At 53.2% G+C, this 14,647-nt stretch overlaps 1 protein-coding gene across 2 annotated transcripts in view; it reads left to right on the top strand.

The window, feature by feature from the left end:
• KIF2C (kinesin family member 2C) overlaps positions 1 to 14,647 on the top strand; it is a 1,365,901-nt gene that overhangs the window by 840,004 nt on the left and 511,250 nt on the right. For both annotated transcript variants that reach the window (XM_085602797.1, XM_085602796.1), the window contains one exon: positions 183 to 387. In XM_085602797.1, coding sequence (XP_085458923.1) covers positions 183 to 387 — 205 coding nt within the window. The remainder of the gene's footprint in view (positions 1 to 182; positions 388 to 14,647) is intronic.

The raw sequence follows: 14,647 nt of genomic DNA, 5'->3' as shown, positions 1-14,647 counted from the left end.
GTAAAGTCCGCCTTTGTTTTAGTTGCAGAAATGCAGAGTAATTATGGGAATTTTGCAATTCTATTCAACATTCCCAGCACTGCGGTTTGTTCTCAGATGTATAGATCGGAGACCCAAGTGGTTGAGGACCATTGTTGCGTTAAATGACTTTAAAAAAAATATCTTCCTTTACCCTCTTGCAGAACTTCAGGACAGACCTTTGCCAACACCAGTTCTTCCCGCTCTCATGCCTGCTTTCAGATTATTCTTCGAAAGAAAGGAAAGCTTCATGGAAAATTCTCGTTGGTAGATCTTGCAGGGAATGAACGAGGTGCAGACACATCCAGTGCAGATCGTCAAACTCGGATGGAAGGGGCAGAGATCAATAAAAGTCTACTGGCGTTAAAGGTACATCACTTATTGTCACATTTTGTAAATTGTAGACCTGTCTAGAGTACAATATGGTCAAAATACCATCCAGTCTTAACATATTAGATTGCTCTCCAATGTGAGGAAAATATTTTCCAAGGTTTAGTAAAAAAATGTATTGTTTTGATTCTTGGAGTGCTTACAGTCTGGCGCTTTTTAAAACATAATGAAATGATAGAATTATGCAGGCTTGGTGTACAAAAAGTAAAAACAGCAAGAGCAAACAAACCAACATTAACCATATTGAGAGGAAAAATTAAAATTGCAACACGGTCGCTCACATTCATGTCCATTGTTTGTTTGAATGCCTCTTACCACATATTCATCCCCTTTAGAATAAAATATCCCCAGGAGCCAAAGGCTATCTGGAATATGTAAAACAGCATTGCTCCTGCATGCCAGTAGATGGTGTTGTGACTTTGTGTTGACTTTCTTACACCATGGAAGTGGCGAACTGAGCTGCATATACATGCCACCGCTGTTCGTTGACGCCAGTTCCTTTCTTTCCAACTCTTCAGATGTGTTATGTTACATTGACTTATAAAGTGCATGGCTACCTGAAAGGTTTTCAGCACTAGCCTCATCTGCACAGACCAGGCAAGCCAGACCTTACTATTTAAAGGGAAGATGGGAACAGCTACGTTTTAAGCTGCTTCCGAAAAAGTAATTTGCAGGCTCTCTAGTATGGCAGATCATTCCAGAGCTTAGAGCCAGGAAGCTCAAATGATTGGCCACCTTGACGAGACTTCCTGCTCCTGGGACAATTGTCAGATCGAAGTGTATGAGTTGGGCAGTACCCACCTACCAACGATCTCAAATATACAGGCCCAGAATTAATGAGGCACTTGGCATTTAGCAAAGGGTCTTAAAGTAAACTCGGCGCTCAATAAGTTGCCATTGTATGATGTGTAGCAGGCTAGTTGAGGAGGTGAAACTAGAAGGCTGCAGAAGTAGGCGGGCTGCCACGATTTGTACCGTTTGCAGCCTTTTTTAACCAGACTTTTACCACACCCTGATACAGTACGTTACCGTAGTCCAGTCTGGAAATCACCAGAGCCTGGACCAAAGTACATTGAGCAGCAGTAGAAATACATGGCAAACTCTTCCTCAGCCATTTGAGGGATGCCAAAGCAAATGGCTGCCACCCTATATATCTTTTAACGCATAGTCAGTTCATCATCCAGCCATACTGCCAAACATTTGAGTTCCTGAACTGGGGAAGGAGTTCAGCCCATGTTTCCCAGGCAAACAATGAAGGCCCCAAAGGTGGGGATGATTGCCCACTAGCAGAACCTCTGTCTCGTCCCCATTATGTTCCAGTGAATTGATGCTCATCAATGCTGACACGTGGGCAAGACCGATATTAAGGGCATTGCATTGCGATTACCCTTAGAAGATAAGGATACCACGATTTGGGTATCATCGGCATAAGAAACAATTTAGTCTATGGGATTCTACATTCTCAGTCAGAGCCCTCACGTATAGTGGTGTGATATGTATGTTGCCTCTTTTTCACTCTCTCAGCAGTCTGGAAAAATCATACCTTTGCTCCAGAAACCGCTGAGCCACCAGACTGGGAAAGAGGTTAGATCTGGTTGGAAGGCAAATGTGATGCACAGCAGGAACCGCTCTCAACGCTGCAAGTGTCTAAGCTCTTCTAGCCTATTCTAGGGAAATATTAAATTAATTTGATTTGAGCGGTGGACATGTTGGTCTTTAATTTGATTATGAAAGAATAGAAGAGGGAAGAATTTCCATTCATATAGCGCTTGCTACCCCTGATGAGGCGTTGATGTGCCTTTTGGCGAAGAGCACGCTACACCGGAACGCACACAAGATTAGTGGTGAATTAGTGTAGCAAAATATGAAATCAATTTGAGCTGTAGACATGTTAGTCTGTTATTTGGATGGAAAAGCAATAGTGGAGGGTAAGAGGGCTGTGTCCACAACGTTTTTTTTTTTTGTGTAGTTTATATCAATAGGAGGGGGTTTGGGATGAGTAATGGTTAGGTGGAGGGAGAAGAGTCAGATGAAAGGGGTTAAAAAGGCTTGTTTAGGAGATCTGAATAGTAAGAGGTATGAGAAAGCATGGAGGGTAGAGAAAGAATAGTCCAGAAAGGGTTGTTTTGGGGGTCATAGTAGTGGTATGGGTTTTGGGATGAATGAGATAGAGGATGTATTGAGAGAGAGAGTGTGAGAAATAGGGTAGTGCATTGGAAAGAGTAGTAAAATGAGGTTTGAGATGAGTCAGAGTGGAGGTAGAGGATATCATTTGTGAGATATAAGGTGGTGCAGTAGATATGCTGAATTAGAAGCAAAGTAATAAATATAGATACATAAGTACATGGAAGGTATATAGGGATAAGGAAGGTAATATATGTAGATTAAAGTTGCATTTAATAAACTCACTATCAGGTGTTGCTGCATATTAAATTATTTTGTGTAATTCAATACTGAAACAATTGTAGATAAATAGTTCTCATAGCATACTTAGTTATGCAGTCATTTTTACACATGTTCAGCCCAGAGTAATGTAACTAAGTAATATGTACATTTGCAAAGCTGAACTAATTGCAATCTATAGCTTTAAAAACATAATTATTATATACATCTGAGAGAGACGGTTGTAGATTCCTTACCTTAGAATTTCCCCCGGGCGTCAGTCTGGATCTGGAGATTTTCTTCTGCTGTACCCCTGCGCGTCGTTAGGTGGCGATGGTCTGCTTCGTGTCCGCCGTGGGCCCCGGGATGATGTCACAGAACCTACATAGATGCTGCACATACATGTGGACGTCAGTTATTTTTCTGTGCCAGCTTAGCACAGATCTGGAGAGAGCTACTCCTAGCCACTTTTTATATAACTTTTTTCGACTATTTGTCAACATCTTATTCGAGTTATTGACTCAGGGTGCGTCGAGGATGTCCCAGCAAAGGACCGGCTTCTAGCCCTGTGGTTCCTGCCACCGGATGATGTTTGTGACGTACCCTCAACTCGTGTGCCTTTGGTGTCTGGAGTGTGACCACAACCCAAAGTCATGCCCCAAGTGGCAAGCCATAAACCTGAAGTCTTTGAGGGAGTGGTCCCGAAAGCTGATCGAAACCTGGTGCTTGGTTCTGCGTCTCTCGTTTGAGGGAAAGGTCTCGGACCGTCACGGACCCCACACTCATTACTCTCCAAGTTGTCAGGGAGGTCTTAGGGTAAGTCGGGGAGCACAAAAAAGTCGAAGCACAGGCGTTCTTCGAAATCTTCCCACCGGCCAGCTGGCTGGCTCTGGATTCCAAGCGTCATTTTTCGAAGGCTCAGTCTCCGGAGCCCACTTCTGAGACTGCTCCCTCCATTTTCAGGAGCCGGAACGTCTCATAGTCAAATCCAGAAGTTTTATGAGTCTTTGTATTTGGGCAGCCCGGCTCTGCTGACGGGCCTCCTGGCCCTGTGTAGTCAGTAGTCAGTCGGGGGCCCTGGAACTTTGAAATCGGTGGGTCCCCTTGGTCCAGGCCTGGATCCAGATAGACTCTGGTCTATCTCACTCTGCCTTACCCCACATCGGTCCCGACGATGTTCCCAGCATAGACTGTGCCCCTGGTTGTCTCTGACCCCATCCCTTAAGTTGACACGTAGCCAGACTTTTGACCCAGTGTTCCTTCCTAGCGTTCTTATTGGGCCAGAAGGTGAGGAAGGGCACTGGGAGGGGCAGCTGGACCCTTTTTCTGAATTAGACCATTAATTATAGATTCCTTACCTTAGAATTACCCCCAGGCGTCGGACTGTATCTGTAGAATTTTTCTGTAGCCGTATCCCTGCGCGTCAGTAAATGGTGTCGGTCGACTCCGCGTCAGTCGTCGCGGTTGCTGGGGTGATGTTGCGGTGTCTATTTAGACTCCGCCCCTGCACTCTGACGTCCGTTCTTTCTTTTTCCGCACCAGCCAGCGCAGATGGGAGAGAGCTTGCCCCTTAGTCACTTTTTGACACTTTTTTTTTTACTTTTGTCGACGTCTTTTTTTGAGTCCATAGAATCCTGGTAGCACGAGGGATGTTCCATCGTCAGCCTGGCTTCAAGCCTTGTGACTCCTGTCACAAGTGATGTCAGTCACGGATCTGCACCTCGTGTGCCTTTGGTGCCTGGAGCGCGACCACGACCCAAAGTCTTGCTCCAACTGCCAGGCCATGAATCCGAAATCGTTGCGGGAGTGGTCCGAAAGCTCTTGGAGGTCCGGCAGTGTGCTCAACGCCTTTCGAGGTCCCGGTCGAGAGGAAGGTCTCGGAGCTGGTCACCGAGCCATCATCACTTAGTCAAAGCCCAGCACAGGGGCTCCTGTGGACAGGTTGATTGGCCGACCCCAGGTGACCCACTTTTCCTCTCTTAAAACCCCACCCCCAAGAGCTTGGTGGTCCAAGCCTCGTCTAAGGGCGCATTTCCCAGAGAGGGAGTCCAAGAAGCTGGACCACCTTGGGAAGATGGTTTCTTCCGCCAGCTTAGCGCTGCGGTCGGTGAGCACTGCATGCCTCTTAGGAAATTATACCCATACGGTGTGGGATATGGTTGCGCAAGTGCTGCCACAGTACCCGGAGGAGGCCCGGCCCATCCTCACCCATGTAGTTGCAGAGGGTTGAGATGCAGCTAAGTTTACCATTAAGTGTGGGCTGGATACCACCGACTCTCTCAGCAGAACTGTTTCCTCGTCAGTAGCCTTGAGTCGCTTAGCCTGGTTGAGGAAGTCTGATTTCTCGAATGTCCAATCACCCTTTTAGATATGCCCTTTGATGGCTGTCGCCTGTTTGGTGACAAGGCGGAATTGGCACTAAAGCGCTTCAAGGATTCTAGTGCTACGTCCAGATCCTTGGGCCTTGTGGCAACCTTTTGCCCCACGCAATCTGCCTTTCGCCCTTTTCGTGGCTACGCAAGGGGTGCTCAACCACGTTCTACCCAATCGAGCCACAGGGCCATGCATGCTGCCCAGCTGATGTGTGACCGCAGACGTGGGACCCAGCAATGCGGGTCTGGGGCCAGCAAGCAGGCCAGTCCACCCAAACCCCCTCCTCTTCCCCCCCCCCCCCCCCCACCCCCGCTGCAGCCTCCAAACCCTCCTAGTCTGACCTTTCAGTGCCACCAGAGGCAGTAGGCGGCTGGATTCGCCATCACCTACCCCATTGGCAAAACATGTTGGAGAGTTGGGGTTTTGCAGATAGTCCGAAGGGGCAACTCCCTCCCCTTCGAGACTTCTCCTCCCTCCATGCCACCAGCACTCCATCGCAAGGCGGAGGATCACTTGGCCCTTCTCCACCAGTAAGTTGCAGCTCTCATGACCAAGGGAGTCTATGTGCCAGAAGTAGGTCGTGGTTGCTATTCCCACTGTTATGTTACATACAGGTACCCAGATAAGGGCTCAGGTAGTGAATACACCTATCTGAAAGAAACACGTTAGAGTCCTCACCTTAGAATATCCCCAGGCATCAGTCTGGATCCGGAAAGATTTTTGTAGCAATACCCCTTGCGCGTCGCTAGGCGTCGTCTGCGGCTCCGCGTCCGTCGTTGGCGTCGTGCGCCAGAATGACGTCGGAGTACTTAGACGCCACCCTCGCACGCTGACGTCAGTTCTTCTTTTTTCCACGCCAGACAGCGCCGATCTGGGAAGAGCTTACCCCTTAGTAACTTTTTGACTAAACTTTTTTGACTCTTTTTGGTCTTCTGTCGACTCTACTCTGGTGCCGGTAGGATGCCTGGGTTTAAAGCCTGTGACTCCGGTCATCGACTGATGTCGGTGACGGACCACCGTCGCCGGTGCCTTTACTGCCTGGGGGCCGACCACGCGCGGAGTCGTGCCTAGATTGTCAGGCCTTGACCTCGAAAGCGAGGCGGGAGCGGTCCCGTAAGCTTCTCGAGCTTCGGCACTCGGCTCCGCGCCGTTCACGGTCCTGGTCCAGGGGGAGGTCCAAGAACCGGTCGCGGAGCCGCAGTCACCATCGTCGCTCATGGGGCTCGAAGTCTTCGGGTAAGTCGAAGCGATGAAAGAAGTCCAAGAGGCGACACCGCTATAAGGACTCCCCTCGCCAGTTGCGTGACTCGGCCGAGAGTCAGGGTGGTCCCACCCCCGCGGCTCCGTCTGAGCCGCAGGAGCCGCATCCGTCTCCATACCTGCCGGTCTCTGGGACTGACGCGACTCCGGAGGTCAGTGCTTTCCTCTCGGCCATGAGGGGCCTGGCTCCGCCGTCGACGTCTGCCGGCGCGCCTTCGTGCCCCGCAGGCTCGACTGGGCGACCTCGTATGCCGGTGGCTCCGGCCCTGTCGACGACTTTGATCCTGACGCAGCAGGTCCCCGAGGGATCCAGGCCTGGATCTCTGCCGGCGCCAGTCAACCTCACGACGCCTCCTCCGCTGGCGCCGACACCGGTTCCGCCTCCGGCGCCGTCCCCGGATGACGCCGTTCCCCGGTTTAGCCCCGGCCGGTCCGGGCTAGACACCGAACCAGACGCCGATGGATGAGCATTTCATCTACCGCCCGGCTCTGATAATTCCTCCTGTTTATCAGGAATTGGATGACGGGAGCAACTGGGAGGGGTCTGAGGACCCTATGGCCAGACAGGCCCAACTTTCACAGGACTGGGCAGACCAACTGGGGGATGCCAGTGGTCTGGACACCTCCCCGGACGCTGGTTTCATCTCTCCTCTGACTGTGGCCTCGGAGGAAGGTGCAGCTTTCTCAGTGGTGCTGTGCAAGGCGGCCGAAGCCCTTGGGCTCAAGTTGCCTGCTGTGGCCGTGAGGACTAATATCCTCACAGAGGTGCTTCAACCGTCAGCAAGCTCCACAGAGCCTCTGCTGCAGTCCAATGAGGCCCTCATAGACGTTCTGCAGGGCACTTTGTCCAATCCCTCCACAGTTCCTCCTGTGGATCGGAACTCTGTCCCGCGCCACCGCCCTGCTCCGGGTGACCCCAGTTTCCTGTCCCAACACCCCAACTCGATAGTCTGGTTATCCAGGCCGCAACTTCCCAATCCTCCTTCCCGTTCGCTCCTCCAGATTGGGAATCCAAGAGGTTGGAGCAGTTCGGAAAGTAGCTGTTCTCTTCCCTAAGTTTGGTTTGAACACCGCTTGCCTCTCTCTGTGGGTGTGGTGGAGGACGTGCTGCCCCTGTGCCCGGAGGAGGCCCGGACACGAGTCACCCAGGTGCTTGCTGACGGGCGAGATGCAGCACGACATGCCATATGGTGTGGACTAGACACCACGGACTCGCTGGGTAGGGCGATTTCCACCACGGTGGCGCTCCGGCGCCACGCCTTCTGCGGTCCACGTCTTTCTCGGGGGATGTCCACAGTACCCTCATGGATATGCCCTTTAATGGCACTCGCCTTTTTGGTGAGAAGGCGGATAGTGCGCTGGCTCGTTTCAAGGACTCCCGGGCTACGGCCAAGTCCTTGGGTCACTCGGCCCGCGGCCGCAAACTTCCTCCTTTCGTGGCCAAGGAAGGGGCACCTCCTCACGTCCGCCTGGCCACCGGCCGCAGAACCAACCTGCACGCGGACGTGGATTCCGCCAAGGCGGTACTGGAGGACAACGTGACAGTCGGTCCACATCCACCCCGGCAGCATCCGCCTAAAAGCCCTCCTAGTCGAGCTTTCAGGCCCATTCCACGCCAGTGGGCGGCAGAGTTCGCCATCACCTGCTCCACTGGCGATCCATCACATCGGACAGGTGGGTGTTGGAAATCGTCCAAAGGGGCTACTCCCTCCCCTTCGAGACGACCCCTCCAGCCATGCCACCGCAGTACCACCATATGTCGGGGAATCGCTTGAATCTTCTGCGAGAGGAAGTTACGGCCCTTGAGCGCGTTCCTGGTCCAGAAGTAGGTCGTGGTTGCTATTCCCACTTCTTTCTGGTTCCCAAGAAGGGCAAACGGGGTCTACGCCCTATCTTGGACCTCAGGAGCGTCAACGCCTTCCTCCGGAAGGAACGGTTCAAGATGCTCACTTTAGCTCAGGTTCTGGCTGCCCTCGACCCTGGAGACTGGATGGTAGCGTTGGACTTGCAGGACGCCTATTTTCACATCCCCGTCCTGCCGGCCCACCGGCGTTACCTGCGGTTCACGGTGGGTCAGGAGCACTTTCAGTTCCCCGTGTTCCCCTTCGGCCTCACCAGTGCCCCTCGGGTGTTCACGAAAGTGATGGCGGTGGTCACAGCTCACCTGCGCAGATCAGGGGTTCCAGTCTTCCCCTATCTCGACGACTGGCTGTTGAAGGCGGGCTCGCCCCAGCAAGTCGTCTCCCACCTCCAGACTACGGCCGACCTCTTGCATTCGCTGGGGTTCTCCATCAATGTGCCGAAGTCGCACCTGAGTCCCTCTCGGAAGCTCCTCTTTATCGGAGCAGTTCTAGATTCGGCGCAGTTCCGGGCCTATCCTCCGGAACAGCGGGTCCGGGATATTCAGGCTCTGATTCCCATCTTTCGGCCTCTATCCTGGGTTTCGGTCAGGTTGGTGCTGCGGCTTCTGGGGCTGATGGCCTCCTGCATCCTGTTGGTGCATTACGCCAGGTGGCGAATGCGGGTTCTGCAGTGGGACCTGAAGTCTGAGTGGGCCCAGCATCGAGGCAACCTGTCAGACCATGTCTTGATCTCGGAGGGCACTGCGAAACAGTTGCAGTGTTGGCTCACGGACCGCGATTGGGTCAGCGGCAGATACCTCTCCCTACCCCAACCGGATCACGTAGTAGTGACGGATGCGTCCCTACTGGGATGGGGGGGCCATATGGGAGAGGCGGAGATCCGAGGCCTCTGGTCTCCGGCGGAGACTCAACTCCATATCGACCTTTTTGGAGCTGAGAGCGATCCGGCTTGCACTGAAAGCCTTCCTTCCCTCTGTCCGGGGAAGTGTCGTGCAGGTGTTCACGGACAACACCACCGCCATGTGGTATTGCAACAAACAAGGCGGGGTGGGGTCGTGGACCCTTTGTCAGGAGGCTCTGCGCCTCTGGACATGGCTGGAACACCAGGGCATCATCCTGGTGGTTCAACATCTGGCGGGCTCCCTGAACGCCAGAGCAGACGAACTCAGCCGCCGGTGCATGATGGATCACGAATGGCGTCTGAACTCTGACGTGGTGCAAGGTCTCTTTCTGCAGTGGGGAGAGCCTTGGTTAGATCTATTCGCCACCGAAGAGAACGCACAATGTCAGCAGTTCTGCGCGATGGAATTTCCAAGGCGGCACTTGCTCGGAGACGCTTTTCGTCGCGAGTGGAGTTGCTGTCTGTTGTACACTTTTCCGCCTATACCATTTATGCCCAGAGTCCTGAAGATCAGGCGCGACCGGGCCCAAGTCATCTTAGTGACTCCGGATTGGGCACGAAGGTACTGGTATCCCGAGCTACTCAGTATGTCAATCGATCCTCAGGTACGACTGCCTCTTCAGGAGGACCTTCTGTCGTAGCAGCAGGGGACGGTCCTCCACCCGAACCTGTCCAGTCTCCACCTCCATGCGTGGAGATTTAGCGGCGACAGTTGATGCCATTTGACTTGCCTCCTGAAGTCTGTGATATCATTCTGGCAGCCAGGCGTCCTTCCACAAAGACGGTATACGCCTGCAGGTGGAACAAATTTGTGGTATGGTGCACAGCAAAGGCTGTGGATCCCCTTTCCGCCCCTCTTTCTGAGGTTCTCCTCTTTCTTCTTTCTTTGGCCCAGCAGGGCTCTGCTCTGGGCACCCTGAAGGGTTATCTTTCTGCAATCTCTGCTTTCTTACGGCTTCCAGATCAGCCTTCTCTTTTCAAATCCCCTGTTTCACGTTTTCTTAAAGGCATTACTCACATGTTCCCTCCTGTCCCCTTCGTAATGCCCCAGTGGGATTTGAATCTTGTCTTGACCTTTCTGATGTGCGCTCCCTTTGAGCCTCTTCACAGTTGTCCCCTTCGTCTTCTGACTCTTAAGACTGCTTTCCTGGTAGCGATCACCTCGGCTTGACGGGTTAGTGAGCTCCAGCCTCTGTCATATAAGCCTCCTTTTCTTTCTGTTCATCCGGACAAGGTTGTCCTCCGGACTCGTCCTTCCTTTCTTCCGAAAGTGGTGACCCCCTTTCACATCGGGCAATCTGTCACATTGCCCACCTTCTTTCCGCCTCTGCATCCTTCAAAAGCGGAAGAGAGGCTCCACCGTCTGGACCCCAAACGTGCGCTGTCCTTCTATTTGGACCGCACCAAACAGTTCCGGGTGGACGACCAACTTTTTGTTGGATACGTAGGTGCTAAGAAGGGGAGGGCTGTACACAAGCGAACCATCTCGCGGTGAGTCGTATTGTTTATAAAGGTGTGTTACTCCTTGGCGAAAATGGACCCTCCTGTTGGGCTGAGAGCCCATTCCACCCGGGCCACAGCGGCGACTACTGCCCTGGGACGGGGAGTTCCCTTGCAGGACATCTGTCAGGCGGCGACGTGGGCCTCACTGCACACGTTTGCCAAGCACTATTGCCTGGACAGCCAAGTCTGGAGAGATGGCTTCTTTGGCCGTTCTGTTCTCCAGGACTTTCTGGTGTGATCTTGGTTCGCAGACCCACCACCGGGGTTGGTATTGCTGGGGTATCTATTCTAAGGTGAGGAATCTAACTAACGTGTTTCTTTCAGATGAACAAGTTACTTACCTTCGGTAACGATGTATCTGTAAGAAACATTAGTTAGTTAGATTCCTCACCGACCCACCCATCCTCCCCGTTCGGCGAACCGACATCTAGGGTTAAGGCCATCCTGTTCAGGGCCCTAGACTTTTTGGCACCAGTATCGGTCTCTTGCATGGCTCTGCGTTCCTGGCGCGGAAAGCTATGTAGAAGAACTGACGTCAGCGCGCGAGGGCGGCGTCTAAGTACTCCGTCATTCCGGCGCACAACGCCAACGACGGACACGGAGCCGCAGACGACGCCTAGCGACGCGCAAGGGGTATTGCTACAAAAATCTTTGCAGATCCAGCCTGACGCCTGGGGATATTCTAAGGTGAGGAATCTAATGTTTCTTACAGATACATAGTTACCGAAGGTAAGTAACTTGTTCTTCACCTACATTTCCCCTGCCATTACACTACATAACGGTACTTAGGACTGACCTTTTGCCTAGTTACGGTAATGCCTAAGTGACATGGGGGTTTCTCTGAAAACTAGCCTCATTCATTATGCATGAGGATTCTTGGAATCTCAGCAGGACTACCATCTCCTGAATCATAATGTATCTGATAGAGACATCTAGCCGCAGATTCCTTAACTTATAATATCCCCAGGCGTCAGACTGGATCCGGAAAAAACTTTGCAGCAGCACCTCTGCGTGCCGGGGGACGGTGCCCCACGACCCCGCCCACGTACGTGACGTCAGCGAGGTCATATAAGTCCCTCCCGGCGCGCTGACGTCAGTTTCCTTCTTTTCCACTTGCAACGCAGATCCGGTGTGAGAGGTTCCTTTGGCCTGTTTTTAGGCCTTGTTGATGCTTCACGTTGGGGAACAGTGTGCGATGCCTTCGGGCTTTAAAAGCTGTCATTCCTTGATCGGGACAGATGTCCGCGACTGACCTGCATCTTATTTGTATGTGGTGTCTGGGCTAGCACCATGACTCCACGGATTGCGAAGCTTGACAACACCTGGAGCCGAAGTCTCTGCGTGAGCGCCGTATGAAGCTTCTCTCGGTGCGGCTGTCCAGGTCGGAGTCGTCTCGCCCCCGGCTTCAACGGCAGGTCCCTTTACTGTCTGGTCCCGCCGTCGTTCAGCCTCCGGAGCTGCCGTTCTCCACTTGGTAATTCGAGGCGCTTGTCACAGAGGTTTAGCGGCTCCTTGCTGGCTTTCGTCCTCCCACTTAGGTCTTCTTAGACCTTTCTTACGTGGTGGTACTTTTTCATTTCGCATCCTTTAGCTGCACTCTGTATTTTACATGATCGGTGAGCCTCGCGTCTTCTGGGTTTTTTTGTGGTCAAGGGTGATTACCCTTTTATTAGCATCCCTTGGATGCGTTTTACTATGAGCTACCTGTTGGCCTGCTGTGGCAGTGTTCCACAGATTGCTGTCTGGTCTTCTGACTGTGGAATTGAGCCAGTGGCTCAGCTCAGTAATGTCATACGGCTCGGGCTTATTGCCCTAAGAGGTGTTCCCCGTTGCTTGGGGTATGCATACTCCATGTGGGGTACTTGTATGCTATTATATATCTTTGCTTATCTCACCTGGGCCTGGAGATCCTGTGGGCTCCATGCGTGGCTTGGTGGTCCTGTGTATGGTGTTCTATGTTTTTCCCTGGTGCCATCTTCTTACGCCATGTTCATCCTGCCTGTTGTCTGTTCCACCTCCTTGGAAGGTTTCTTGATCTCTTGTTCAAAAACTGTTCCTGCCTGCCCTTACTGTACTAAGTATGCTCTGGTATGGGCATGTTCATGCTCCTGGCTTGTTTTGTCTCTACATATTTGTTTATACATTTGTTATGTATACATGCTGGTTGCTTTGGTATTCCTCTTCATACGTCACTACCTCTTTTCGGGGCTGCGATGTGTGGGGGAGCTTTTCTGAGTTGTTGCAAGTGGCCCATGGGTTCCTCCTTGCTTCAGCTTAGTGGGGTGATTTCCCAATTTGACAAATACTCTCTTTTTGGTGTTCAACACTGTATGTGTCTTAGTGTTTGGTCTCGGATTCTAAGGCTCTTTTCAATTGTTAACTGCGGGCCAGCTCTTCTGATGGCAGTGGTCCTTGACTACTGCCTGCAAGTCTATATTGTGGTTGTTTCTCCCTTTGGCTTCATACTGCCCGGTTGGGCACTCTTAAGCTTCTTGTGTAAGCCACTTTAAGGTCTCTGTTGCTGTTTGCCTGCTGCATGTTTCTACCTGCTTCAGCAGGGTTACATTTGGATATTGATGCTATTTGCCCCTATTTCTCCTTTTTGCCATTGGGTGTGCTCTTGGCGTGTTTCTTGTCCCAACGGCTATTCCAAACGCATTGCTCATGTTCTACCTCTTGCCTTTGGGCTCTTGGCACCGGCTCCTTCAGCCTTCCTTCTATGGGCTAGTCTGTTAGGCTCTGGTTGCATCTCTTCAGGTTCTTGTGAGCTTGGGTCGTTGTCCTCATCGTGCACCATTAAGCGGAGAGTGGTCTCTCGCTCGCTCTCTCTCGGTCTCTCGCGCGCGGTCTCTCTCTCGCGTGGTCTCTCTCGCGCGCGGTCTCTCTCTCTCTCGCGCGGTCTCTCTCTCTCTCGCGCGGTCTCTCTCTCTCTCGCGCGGTCTCTCTCTCTCTCTCGCGCGGTCTCTCTCTCTCTCGCGCGGTCTCTCTCTCTCGCGCGCGGTCTCTCTCTCTCTCTCGCGCGTCTCTCTCTCTCTCTCGCGCGCGGTCTCTCTCGCGCGCGGTCTCTCTCTCGCGCGGTCTCTCTCTCGCGCGGTCTCTCCTCTCGCGCGGTCTCTCTCTCTCTCTGCGCGCTCTCTCTCTCTCTCGCGCGGTCTCTCTCTCTCTCTCGCGCGGTCTCTCTCTCTCTCTCGCGCGGTCTCTCTCTCTGCGCGGTCTCTCTCTCTCTCGCGCGGTCTCTCTCTCTCTCGCGCGGTCTCTCTCTCTCGCGCGCGGTCTCTCTCTCTCTCTCTCTCTCTCGCGCGCGGTCTCTCTCTCTCTCGCGCGCGGTCTCTCTCTCTCTCTCTCTCGCGCGGTCTCTCTCTCTCTCTCTCTCTCTCGCGCGCGGTCTCTCTCTCTCTCTCTCTCTCTCGGCGCCGTCTCTCTCTCTCTCTCGCGCGCGGTCTCTCTCTCTCTCTCTCTCTCTCGCGCGCGGTCTCTCTCTCTCTCTCTCTCTCGCGCGCGCGGTCTCTCTCTCTCGCGCGTCTCTCTCTCGCGGTCTCTCTCTCTCTCTCTCTCGCGCGCGTGGTCTCTCTCTCTCTCTCTCGCGCGCGCCCTCTCTCTCTCTCTCTCTCGCGCGCGGTCTCTCTCTCTCGCGCGCGGTCTCTCTCTCTCGCGCGCGGTCTCTCTCTCGCGGTCTCTCTCGCGCGCGGTCTCTCTCGCGGTCTCTCTCACGCGCGGTCTCTCTCGCGGTCTCTCTCGCGCGCGGTCTCTCTCGCGGTCTCTCTCGCGCGCGGTCTCTCTCGCTCTCTCTCGCGCGCGGTCTCTCTCGCTCTCTCTCGCTCGCGGTCTCTCTCGCTCTCTCTCGCGCGCGGTCTCTCTCGCTCTCTCGCGCGCGGTCTCTCTCTCTCTCTCTCTCTCTCGCGCGCGGTCCTTCTCGGTCTCTCTCTCTCTCTCTCTCTCGCGCGCGGTCTCTCTCTCT

The sequence above is a fragment of the Triturus cristatus genome, chromosome 4_2, assembly GCF_964204655.1.
Source record: "Triturus cristatus chromosome 4_2, aTriCri1.1, whole genome shotgun sequence".
Classification (NCBI taxonomy): Eukaryota; Metazoa; Chordata; class Amphibia; order Caudata; family Salamandridae; genus Triturus; species Triturus cristatus.
This window is presented reverse-complemented; position numbering and strand designations above follow the sequence as displayed.